The sequence below is a fragment of the Cygnus olor genome, chromosome 1 (assembly GCF_009769625.2).
Source record: "Cygnus olor isolate bCygOlo1 chromosome 1, bCygOlo1.pri.v2, whole genome shotgun sequence".
NCBI classification, from domain to species: Eukaryota; Metazoa; Chordata; class Aves; order Anseriformes; family Anatidae; genus Cygnus; species Cygnus olor.
In genome coordinates, this window is record NC_049169.1 from 67,258,743 (window position 1) to 67,271,395 (window position 12,653).

A 12,653-nucleotide genomic window follows, 5' to 3' on the forward strand; every position below is an offset into this window, starting at 1 on the left:
GGCCTTGCTATTCCAGCAGAGGAGAAGCAGCCCTCCAGAGAAGTGTTCTCCAACTTTGACAGATTATATTAGCTACATACTCTGAGTTGGATGGCAAATAAAGCTGTGTGGAGGGGAGAGAGAAGGTAGAGGCAAGCTCCTTTTATGCTGTGGGTCAAAATGAAAGTAAGCCTTACTGGATAAGTAATGAAAGACAGGATTGCCAATTTTGCTTAAATATGTCTTTGATGACAGTAAATGTTCTTAATGCTTTATTTAATGCTGTCCATAGTTAATGGCAGAAGATGAGCCACAAAGGGTCTCAAGGATGCAGCAGGGCCTGTGGCAGCTGGGGCTCACATTGTGTAATGGCGCCTGCCTGGCAGTTGTTGCAGGCTGGGTCTCTGCAGGCCTGACCCTGAGGATGAAGCGTGGAAAGAAGCTCTGGCAATGTGTGTGGACTGAGTCTCAATTCCCTTGGTGACTGAAGACTATCAGGCTCCTCTTCCTTCACCTCAGTTTCCATACCGGCCACTTGAGGATAGCCATAGTGGCGTGCCTTGCAAGGAGGGTCATGGTGATGGCCCTTGTTCCCACAGCCCGCTGGAAAGCTGAAGTGCTGTTCAAGTGCTAAAGAAATTCCCTCCCTGGGAAAACATATCCTGTGCACTCCCTGGCTGCATCCTTCCAGCCTGAAAACTTTTCAAGCCATATATCTAAACAGTTCCCACACGGTAACGCATCACTGCCCCAGGCTGCTGCTTTTGCTTGTCTGCAGCTTCCCTTCTGCTGACCCCTGAGTGGCAGCAGCAAAACAACCTGTGAACATCCAGAGCTCCATGTGCTTTCAAAAGCAGGCTTGATGTTTTCAACATACTCATTTTCCTGTGTGCAGACTACTGTCTAACATTTCTGGAAAGGCAGCCTGTAACTCCGGCCAACTTCTATGGCATTTTAAAGCCGCACATATGTTTAATATATCTACTACTTCCTTCCCCAGGGCTTCATGCTTCTCTTGCCATTCATCTTTTCATACTGTATGCATAGAAGGAGTTATCTCTAGCGTCACTACTGTAATGTATGACACTTCCCAAAACCTACATGGCAAATCCATTAGAAACTCTAAGAGCTGCAGACTAACTCCAGCAGCATACATGCATGGTCTACCTGGTTGGAAACAATCACAAAAAGAACTTTTCCCATTCAGAATGATGAAAAGGCAGTAGAAACAGATGCATCCCCCTTCTCAGTTATTTTTCCAACTCTGGGAAGAGGAATGAGTCAATGAAATCAGGGGAGCTGGTTTAATCTGAGGTGAATGGAAAGAAATGCTAGTTGAGACAGCCAGCTGTTCAGAGGTGGTGAATGGCTGTGTAACGTTGTCACGAGCATGAAGCTGACCCTCCCACTGAGAGCCATCTGCAAAGAGCACAGAAGTCAGTAACAGACTTCCTCCCAAATTGATGGGACTTCAGACAAAGCCACATCTCACTTGCCTGCTGCTGTCTTGCATCAGTTCCCCTACTCTCCTGTTCACCACAGTGCTGGAGTGCCTGCCAGGGGCATGGTATGGGGTGCAAACCTTTGTTCAACTACAGGCAATGAGTGGCAGCCCTGGAACCACAACTCAGCTAAACCCTAAAGAACTTTGTTTATCCTCCCACTTTTAGGCAAGGTTAGTTTCTATACTAGTTTTCTATATTTGAGTGCTGTAAATGTAAAAGGAGCAATGGTGGCACAAAGATATATGCAGAAAAAGAAAGCCTGCTTGGGAAATACAGACTTACGTTGCTTCTCCTTCTCTGCTATGAAGCCAAAATAGGTGAATTTACCCACTTTTATGACTGAGTCTAGCTACGTAAAGCTACACAGTATTTCCTCTTTTAACCTGCATGAAGCAGGCCTCACACAGTGAGTGTCTGGAGCAGTCTAAGCTGGAAGCATCCTCCAAATCCAGGCCAGAGAATGGTTTCTAGAATGGCAGGAACCACTTCAGAGTGTCTGTCCTTTGCTGCATCACTGCTGCTAGGTCAGCTCATCTGGATCTCCTGCCCTGAACTTTTAATGATGTACTGATAGTGTCAGCAAAGAGTAACGGAAGAGCTGAAGATGAGGAGTAGAGATGGGAGGAACTAGTACATGAAGAGGCTGAAAGGACAGCTGTAAATACACGGTTTTAATGTGAAATACAAAGCAGAAAAGTTTGTACACAGAATTCAGGAAACGGGTATTAAGACAGGCCAGAGGAGAGGAAAGGGTGACAGCTGAGGAGAAATGAAGGAAAAGTATGTGCAAGGCAAGAGGTAGGCAGGGATTCCAGATGGCAGGGAAGTAAGGAATCAATTGGCAGAAGGATAAAAAAACTTAACATTAGAATTTCTGAAAAGAACCATTAGGGTCAGGAGTCTGGGAGATAACAGTGCATTCAGTGATCCTGTGGGGAACTGCAGCCTGACCAAAGCATTGCCAGGCTTCATGGTAAGCAGGTCCAGGATGCCTGGGACTCCACCAGGAAGCTCTTCTGTGGTCTATCCCAGTGACTGCTGGAGACAGAAGTGGGCAGGACGGCTGTCTTATCAAGGCGAGCGCTGCAGGGGGTGGCTAAGCACAGCCCAGAGAGAAAGCTGTGCTACACACATAAATCTTGAATCCTGGCATTCCTTCCACAGCAATCAAACAGCAGGCTATATTTAGCCCAACCTAAACAGAAACAAAGAACAGCAGGAGTAGGCTTAGCTCAAACAGCTGCCACCAGCTGCTCAGAGGGGACGCAGGTAGAGCCAATGTCAGATGCAGTTAAATGAGATGGAACAGGGAACATAGCTATGCTTGAATGAACAACGCTGGCTTTTGGTTAGAGAATTTCTGCATTTTATTATTTCATGGTTAGCCAGAAGGGAGATCAAATATCAAGTAAAGCAGAACATGAATGCTTTTTACACCGGGGGCAAGGCTACAGTGAACTGTGGGCAAATAAGTAGAGGAAAAGGAGGAGGAAGCAACAGACGCAAGCAGACCATCTTGCCGCTCATGGTAAATGCTTCTGTGTCTAGCCCAGGTTCTTGGTGTCCAGTCTCATCAGTTCTAGCATAACAAGAGTGAACAAGTCCCGGTTTGAGAAAGTCCAAGAAAGGCTGGCTGACTGCTGATTAAAAGTTCACATCCATGTGGTATGATCCGTGGGGCTTCTCCAGGCAGCATGCTGAAGGTGTCCATACGTACTGCTGATCCCAGTAGGACCCTTGGCTTGGTTAATATACCCTTTGCCCATCTCCGAATACAGATGTGTTGTGTTGGAGCCACTACAACAGCAGCCCCTGTCCTTGCCAGCATGGCTAGGACTTTGAGGACCACACATTCATGGGTATCAGTGACCTTATTGACTGATTCATGAACCAAGGGCTCATGCTCTGTATACAGATCAGTGTCATCCACTGGATGGAAGTGCAGATAGATCATGTTACTGCAACTAGTTGTTTGCAGTACAACCTGCTCCTGAGGGATGTGTTTGCGCACTTACTGGCAAGAAACTGTCACAAAACCTCACACAGAGTGAGCTAGTTACTGTTATGTTTGTACCACTATGTATATGCACACATGAACCACGCTACCTTCAACGAACCTGTCCTTGGATGAACTATTTACATTTCAGAGGTGGTAAAAAGTGGGATTGTTTAACAAGTACTTTACTAATGAAATACTAATGGATACTTAATACAATGAGTGTTGAACTTGATCACTGAACAATTACTTACATGTCTGGTTATCATTACCACTCTTAAGCACAAACAAAAAAAAGCAACTCCTCTACTTCATTAGTGAAAAAAAAAAAAAACAACACAGTCCCCTTCCACCCACTTGTCTGTATTTCAGATGCACCTTATTACAGTAATGCTCCCTAGATACATCAATTGGTTTAGCGCAAACTTCACAAGGCAGAGAAAACTACCATAAAAGCTTTGAGTAGAACTGTAAGCTTGCTGACTAATCACTCACTCCTTAATAGTTCATGTTTCCTCCTCAAAAATCCCCGAAATGGACCTAGTGGGGGAAAACATCTGAGCAGGAATTTGTGAAGTAGCAAATCACTTTGAAATGGGCCTCTTTTGCAATAACTGGTACAGTTTTCTGAAAAAGGTGGGGCTGAATTCAGTTCCATGCCCAAACCTTGCCATTAGAAAGTGATGTTTCAGGTAAGCCCCCAGATAATGAAGGCAAAGACAGGTTTGTTGTAGGTGTCTCTCGGTTGGTTGCTGATTGCATTTGTTCTATAGGAACTTCCAAATCCAGGTATCTTTTTCCATGTATGTTCCCTATCTCGGATTAGGCAGGGGATACAGCATAAGCAAACATACAAATCTGTTTGCTCAGGACATTTCCAACTGACGTTAGAAAGACTGAGGCTGGGGAGATCCCCATTTCTCTGATAGGGCTGACTCTTTGCAAGGAGTTATTTACTGATGCCACTTTATCAATCATCCCCCTGTACAAATGCAAGGAATTGGGCCATTATAGGATCAAAAGGTTGACAACAGCCCCATGTCTCGGGCACCTTATTCCATAAAAAAAGGATTTATGCAGCTACCTAGAAGCAGGCATGTATTCACCAGGGAGCTTGTGGGGGCTTTTGTATCTTCCATCCCACTTAAGCACCGGTAGAAACTATATGTACTTTGGTGTCAAACAGCACAGTTGCAGCTGCATAGTCCATCCAGACAGATGAGAACTGCATCTGCCCATAGCTGAATGCACCATACACGCAAGCACGCAGACTTGGAGTATTCAGTCTGGCATATACCAAGAAAAAATGCAAGTTGGATAGTACATGCTGCAGCTGGATGTTCTCTCTTTTTTGGCCAAAATATAAAGGCTCCTAAGCACAGGTATTTTGAGCATTCATAGTCAACTGAGTTATGAGTTGGAAAAGCATCAGCCATGCAGCTATCCAGTACATGCCCTTCTTTTCTCCTGCTGGTTAATACATTTTCACTCCTCTGCAGCTTTCTGGGCACGTACTGTACCTTGTGATGACATGGGAGAACAAGGCCTTTAAGTCTTTATTAATTGTTACTACTGTATTTTTAAAAAGAGCTATTTAGGAAATTCTAACTTTTGTTACCATAGGAATGAAGCTGTAGGATTCAACAGAAGAACAATTTAAACAGCAGTGTTTAAGTAATTCAATTTTAATTCTCCTCTCCCTCCAAGCTTCTCTTGGACATAAAGAAAAGGACTTTAAAAGCTCTCTCCCCCTCAATGCCACTTGACTGTAGCCCAAATTAGGAGATGATGCCCTGTTATCTATAAGCAGGGCTTAGCAATGTCCCTTCCCACCCATGGAGCGCCTCTTCTTCTTCCTGAGCAAAGCAGCAGCAAAGTGCTCCTTGGCTCAGGCAGAGCTCCTCATTGTTCTTTTCAGCTAGTTTAAAGCAATGTTTATGCACCATTTATACAGTAAAAAACTGGGAGAGTGAAGCATCCAGTCCAATGGGTGAGAGTGGGTCGGGATGCTTGTACCTGGTGAGCTTGCCCAGGAGAAACCTGAGCTGATCAGTGATTTACAACTCAGTGCAATTCTGATCTAACTGCCTTAATAGACCTCTCCTATTTGCCCCTTTCTGAGTTGGTTCATTCTTCTGTTTTTATTGGAAAGGTTTAGGTCAACATTAAGTTATAAAAAAAAAAAACAAAAACAAAACAAAGATGGCTGAGTTGATTAGCTAATTCTGCTGGCGTTCTCCAGCAGGTAGAGGGGAGGCAAGAAAAAGGAGGAGGAGAAGAGTAAAAGCTGACACTCGGACTTGCAATTCCCCCATTTGTTTTCTAAACCTTTGAACCATGGAAACGTGATAAGCAGTAAGAAAGTAGAGAAAAGGTTTGTTTTCTTTGGCTTTAACTCTTCTTTGAGATGCTATCACTACTCTGACTTGTGAACAGTGTTCTGGTTTTCCACCTTCTGGTTGGGAAAGTTGGATTAATCGGCAGGGACTACTTTGTAGAACAAGGATTCTTACACCCTATTAAACAGATGTCTAGCATTAATGACAAGATTAGGATGTTCACCACCTCTCAGTAATAGTCACAACTGTATTGACTTTCATGGTGCATGCGGGACAGCTATAATTCTTATGTCCCATCCCAGCACAACACTTGTTTCTTCAGAGCTGCTTTGATTTGCTGATCCAAAGTCCCGCTCAGGAACTGGGAAATGATCTTTTCCAGGATATTACAGTATGTGTCTGTAACTTCACAGATGCTGTGAGGTGTTGAAGCCACTTACAGATTAAGAACCTAATGCCTGGCTCTTCTTCAGAAAATGAAGACGGAGCCAAGAAAGCAAGCCAGTGACCATATTTTGGCATGACTTTCTGGCAATTACAGTGGCCTTATTTATCACCCAATGTCTCATTTTCATCACATGTATCTAGTCTGCTCCAGTGTCCTGCCTTGCATTCTTGCTTCTAGAGTCTGGTTTACCTTTCAGCTGTCTGGCCAAGTCTATGCCAGTGACGTATTGCCACGGGATCCTGTCTCTACACTGTATTACAAACTGGCCACAGGGATAAGAAATGACATGGGAACCCTAAAAAATACATTAATCTAGTAGGGTACTTATCTGCCAAATCCAGCTATCTGGAGACTGCTTTGTGTCCAGCTCTGCTTTCAGCAAAGGTCTAACAGCACTTCCACGTTGCTACTGTTGGTTACAGGCAAATAGGCGCTTTCAGACACCACCACCACCCCTCTTAGTTCTCTGGAATTGGCTGAGTTGTTGAAACTGGATCCTTTTATGGGAACTTACAAGAGGGTTTTTCATAAGCCAGACGGAAATTCTGGGAGGCAGTTGCTGTTCCGTAGGGGTGGTTGATAGCACTCCGTAGCCTCTCCACCCTCTTAAATTCACCTTTGTTGTGTTGCCCACGTATTTGTGCCTTCATTTCGACACAGATTCACATGCGTGGTAATAATCGAAAAGATGGGATCTTAGTCATATTTTATGTAATATCTCCCTGCATCTCAAAGGAGAGAGGAAAAAAAAAAAGAGGGGGAGAACACTGAAGAACTGGGATGTTTTTATGGTATTACACTGAAAGCAATCTCCCACCTAGCTCCAGGACTACAGGAAAACATTTTTACCATAAAATCCTAGTTTACTGAAATCTATTAAAAAAAAAAGTATACTATGGACAAAAATGAAAGACTCTTGTTGATCCAATGCTGGCAAGGCATTTTAACAGAGCATTTAACTTGTAGTTTTGCATTTTTAAAGATGAAGTCTCAAAAGGCTAGAAATATCAGAGTAAGGGGAGATTTATAGTGGTTCGATTTTCATGAAAACCTTTTTTCCTGAAGATTTCCTGAAAAAACAACCACATAAACCATCAACTAAATGTAAAATGAACCGAAAGGAAGGCCACTGAAGTTACTTGCAAAACTTGGAAGGAATGGTAAAATACTGAAATAGATTTATTAAAGCTTTTCCATTTCATAAGGTATGTGGGAACAAGGTGTGGCAGGGGTGAGGGCAACAGGAGAGAAGGCACAGTTTAAACTTATCCCAGTATATTAACAGCATTCCCTCAGGTATTTTATTCAAACAGGTAGAATTTAATCTGCATTGGCTTTGTTTAAGTGCTGTAATCTCTAATGACCTCTGCCTCATATACGCCTTTTTTCCTGAAGGCTGACAGAACTACTTCACTGATAGTGTTCTGCTAAAATACCTTTGGGATAAACATACTTTTATAAACTGGTTCCAAAGTTAACTAAACGATAATAGCAGTTTGTGGGCCACAATCTTGACAATTCTAACATAACAGTGACTTTGGGGAAACAGAGCTGGTTGACAGCAGCTGAGAGTCCAGCCTAATGCTCTTACAAGTGTGTCCTACCCCTGGCTTCTCTTGTGCAGATTTCTCTCAAATAAACAGCGCCTTAAAATTCCAGACTGGTACAGGAGCATGATTAGACTGAATCTTCTTATTTCCTCATCCTTACTGTGCAAAGACATGTGAGAGTGGTCCTCAAGCTGTCAAGTTAATGCAACACCACTGAACTACCTGAGAAAGCTTGCAACCCTAGGGTTACACTCATTTGTCTCATCAAGGGAAAGGCTGTCTAAAGAAATGGATTTTTAACATTTATGCCTCCCCCTTGTGTTTTTCCTGTATGAACTTACCAGACTATGTTTATTTCTCAAAAGATCTCTGAATGCAAACTTTACACATCACATTTCCTTGGTTTCCTGCTAAGTACATAAATCCAAGAGAACACAAAGAAAAAGAATCCATTGAGGTGCTGAGCCTAAACTTTCCCACTGAAATCAACGAGAATAACAGCAAGCAACACCTATCAGAAGTCATCCAATATTTAACAGAGGGTCTGATCTTAGATGGATCGTAGTATAAATAACAAATAGGAAAAATAATACAAATACCTCAGACTTGCACAAGCTGTGAAGGAACAAACTGAATAACACTAATTGCCTCTGTTCCAGCGGAAAAGAGGAATCTTGCCTCTGGCTTCGTGAGAAGTGGCACTGAGTTGGTGTGTGAAGTTCTTGGTTTTCTTTTTTTTTTACGCAATAGAAGTACTTTTATTTGGAGACCCTGGAGAAAGTAGTATGAAAAGCAAGAAAGAGAGAATTTTTTCTCCTAAGAGAATCCTTATCCTGACCTCTCTGACAAGAACAAGTTCAGAGCTGTCCTTTTGCACAAAGAGTTTGTACAGCGCTGCACAGAGGGAGCTAAAAGTTACCTGATGACAAGCAGAAGGAAAACCAGACAGCAAACATACCTGACTTGCCCACGCCAGCTCGACCAAAGATCGCCAGCTTCACTTCTGCGCTCTTAGCCATGCTGGAGGAACGGAGTGTTGACAAATTCACTTGATTATCAAAACTGAAGCTGAAGAACCGTTCCCAGATCCTGTCTTCAGCTTCACCGTGTCATCGTGACGTCAATGCAGAGCCTGGGGATGAACACCACGAGGATGGAGCTGCAAGGAGCCAGGCGCTCCCTCACTCCCCCCTTTCTTTCTTTTCTTTTTAAAAGTCATGATAATTGATGCTATGCTCCAGCTATAAATGTTGCATTAACACCACTGACACATTTGGCACTGTTTATGCAAAACCTACCTTAAGCTTTCTAGCTCTAGCTGTTTGTTTCAGGCTGGCACTGTAGTACTGAAAGATGTACTTACTCAGCCCAAAGGACCCACCTCACAGCTCCACATAAGGTGCCTTCTTCTTTTTTTGTCCTTAGGATGCAATTGCTTACATTTGCTATATTTGCCTTAACTCTGATGAATTAGTTTTTGTATTTAAAAGCCAAGACCACTCAGTAGTGCTGCCTGCAGATAGCTGATCTTTCCTCGAGCCCTCCAATTCCAGAAAGGTTTTGATTACTCAGCTGTAGTTGCTTAAAAACCTCTAAGCACTTGTACCTTGCTCATTCTGCTAAACAAATCCGTACCCAGAAGTTCTCTAGCGCTCCTGGTTTAAGCTGCCTCACCTCATACATAAACATTCGCAAAGCGTGGAGTTAGAAAAAGGATGCCAGAATTTCTGGTGATACGCTTTTAACCAGACACATAGGAATTAGCTATATGCATGGCTGTGCTGCATGATCTCGAGCAAGTCACCTGACATTTCCTCATCTCCTTGACTTCTCTGTCCTGCACAGCAGATACCATAGCACTACCCATCTTTGTAAAGTGCTTTAGGATCTTGGGCAAACAATGTTAACTGTGATGATGACGATGACCTTCAACCCCGAGTAAAACCTCAAAAATTTGTCTCCCTTCATAACAGAGTAGAACTTTATGAATGCAACCTGTTATGAAGGTTTGCCATTGCGCTAAAATGACCTCTCAAGCTGTACAACTAACGGTGACACGGGAAGCTCTGGGTTATTATTACCTGCTCTAAAGCAAGCCACGTTTCAACCGTGTTCCTTGAACCGAATGCCTGAGGATTCTGTCTCTCGGAAACAGCTCGGAGAAAGAGCGAAGCGTCCTCACACGGAGAAGGGTACCAACCTCCCTGCACTTGATTTGGCGTACGAGCGAGCCTCAGCCCGCCGTGCACGACCCGTTAACACTCCCCGGGCGCTCATACCCTACAGGGCAGCCCAGAGGAGCTCTCCGTGCCCCTGCCCTCCCGGGGCAGCTCCCCGCGGCCCCTCACCCATCCCCTCCGCCCGGCACCGCTCACGTTTTCCAGCAGGCAGAGACCCATCGCCGCCCCCCTGCAAGTTCGGCTGGGCTCCGCTCCCCGGCAGGTGCCGCCCACCGGTGCAAGGCGACCCCGGGCCCCGCCGCCCTCGGCTCGGTGCTCACCTCCTCGCCGCTCCGGCCCCGGGCGCTCCCGCCGGAGGCAGCGGCGCGGCCACACACTGCGGGCACCCCGCCCGCCCCCCGCACGGCTCCGGCTCCGGCTCCGGCTCCGGCTCCGGCTCCGGCTCCGGCTCCGGCTCCGGCTCCGACTCCGACTCCTCCGGTGGCTCCGGTGCCCGCAGCCCCGCGGCGGCCCCTGGCGGCCGCCGGCCGCAGCGCGCCCGAGCCCCGCAGCTCCCGCGGAGGGTGGGTGGGTGAGTGAGCGAGTAGCACCGCCCCGCGATGCTCCCCCTCTGCCAGCCTCTCCCGGAGGCCTGCGGGGCTTTCCGGCAACTCGGCGTGTTGGGCTGCAGTGCAGCTTTTCGTTACGTGGGATAGTGCCTCGTTCGCGTTGGTAAATCGTGATTAAAGTCGCTGCAGGCTCAGCTGCGTCTCAAGTGCTCGCTGTCCTTCGCTCTTATTTGCTTGATGCTGCTCTGCAGTAGCACCCTACACAACTCTGTGTAGCATCGGGTGGTCTCTTGCTGTCCCTCAAAGTGGCAGAGAGGTTGTTTCATCAGACTGCTTTCTACTAGCACCTTAGTTCTTGCGTGGCACTCCTCCTCCGTGCAGCCCCCCATGGGTTATGGCAAAGGAAAGCATTGTTATTTCAATTTGCAAACGGGGAAAATGAAGCATGTAATTGCATCCATCCGTCCAAGAGGTCAGAGCCAGGGATAGAGCTCTGACATGGTAGGACCAAATTCATAGGACAACTCTTACTTCCTTGTTTATTAAACCACCCAGTAATGTAAAGATACATTAATAACAGATGTGAAGCAGAGCTCAAAAGCACTTAAAGTTCGGCGGATGTTCCTCCCATGTTTCTGTTCCAGCCCAGATCTGAATGAGATAAAAGACGAGTAAAAGAAACAGCTCTCCCCTCCCTGTCCTTCTTGATGCAAAATTAAACAAAAGTTGGATTGGAAAAGATCTTCCATGAACCAAGGCTCTACATAAGAGCACAATGAGCATTTGGGAGGCAGGGCATCAGCCCGGAGGAGAAATGAGCACCTACTATTCCCTACATGCTGTGCCAGCTGCAGGCACTTGGGAGCAGATCTTAAAATAGTTGTACTGCATATCATTGAAAAGCAAAAAAAATTAGAAGGCAGATGTGAAAGCAGTAGTGTGGTTTATGCTTTACTTGTTAAAAATAAATGCTGAAGCTTTAAGCCTTCATTCTTTGTTTGGTTTACATAATTTAGAGGGATTAGCTTTTTCCATCCTCCTAAGAGAGCAACTGGTGTGTGTCTATTTTGCATCTGGGGAAATGTGTGTTAGTCTCGAGGCCTGACATTTGTTTTGTGTCTATGGAATTCACCCTGCATGGGACTGTCAAATTAAATATGATAACAGGCTTTTCCAAAGCAGTAGATAATTTATTGGTCATTAAAAATCCTAGTCGCTGTGCAGTCTGCTTGCGATGAAGTCTCTTGTTGCCAGAGCATAAGAATTCAGTAAACACTAATCCTGGACACAGGCAAAGGTTTCAGACTGTTGACATTCACAGGCCCGGTCCAGGACCGCTTCAGTTGCTCTTCGTTTCCTCTGGCCTCACTGCGCTTATCCCACATAATGTTGGTGGGTTTGGGTGTGGGGTTTTTTTCTTCCTGAAATGGGTTTTGATATCCATAGACCAAGGACAACATTGCTTTGCCCAAAGTGATAGTTGGCCTGCAGTTGTGGCTGGCAGCGTGTTTTCTCACTGGCTTTGCCACTTGTGCCGATTGGAAAACATGCTTATGGGTATTATCCTTTCCTTCACTGGTGCTTTGGGAAACACACCCCTTTATGTAGGCTCCTTTTCTACAGTGTCAAAGCAGAGGAGTGTGCCTGCCCACTGTCATCAGTCACACAAACCTGTGGCTTTGTGACTCTTAGGGGCAGCACTGCACCTCATAAAAGGGCAGAGCAGGCAACCTCCTCCCATTTAGTGAGCTCAGGCATTGCCAACACATCACTGCTAAACGGCTGGGCCCAGCCATGCTGTGAATTTGGGGACTGCAGGTCCTCAGCTCTGTGGTTTCACCAGGGTCTGTAACGTGGGCCTCCACCTCGTGATGGAAGGGTTATACCTGCCCTAGTGCCCCTGTTGTCCACACCTGGCTGCATCCCTTTGGCTGAGGTCCCACAGCTTGTCCAGAGCAAGGATTTTGGCTCATTTGTGGTCTGGTAAGTACCTGCAGTCAGCCAGTATCTACAACCAGAGGATTAGACTACAAAAGTAAGTTTGTCAGTAACATTAACGACTGAAGAGCAGATAATGAAAGAGGAAAGCGAACAATTTGAAATGCAGG

General features: G+C 45.5%; 1 protein-coding gene across 3 annotated transcripts in view; it reads right to left on the minus strand.

Moving 5' to 3' along the window:
• RERG (RAS like estrogen regulated growth inhibitor) overlaps positions 1-10,455 on the minus strand; it is a 108,453-nt gene extending 97,998 nt beyond the window's left edge. The window contains exons 1-2 of one of the 3 annotated variants that reach the window (XM_040563730.1): positions 10,318-10,455; positions 8,776-8,949 (exon numbers count right to left, since the gene is read on the minus strand). In XM_040563730.1, coding sequence (XP_040419664.1) covers positions 8,776-8,836 — 61 coding nt within the window. In that variant the 5' untranslated portion in view covers positions 8,837-8,949; positions 10,318-10,455. Of the gene's footprint in view, positions 1-8,775; positions 8,950-9,898; positions 10,111-10,192 lie in introns of those variants that run through there. The other 2 variants (XM_040563739.1, XM_040563721.1) reach the window with 2 other exon arrangements.
• Between the last annotated feature and the right edge of the window lie 2,198 nt (positions 10,456-12,653).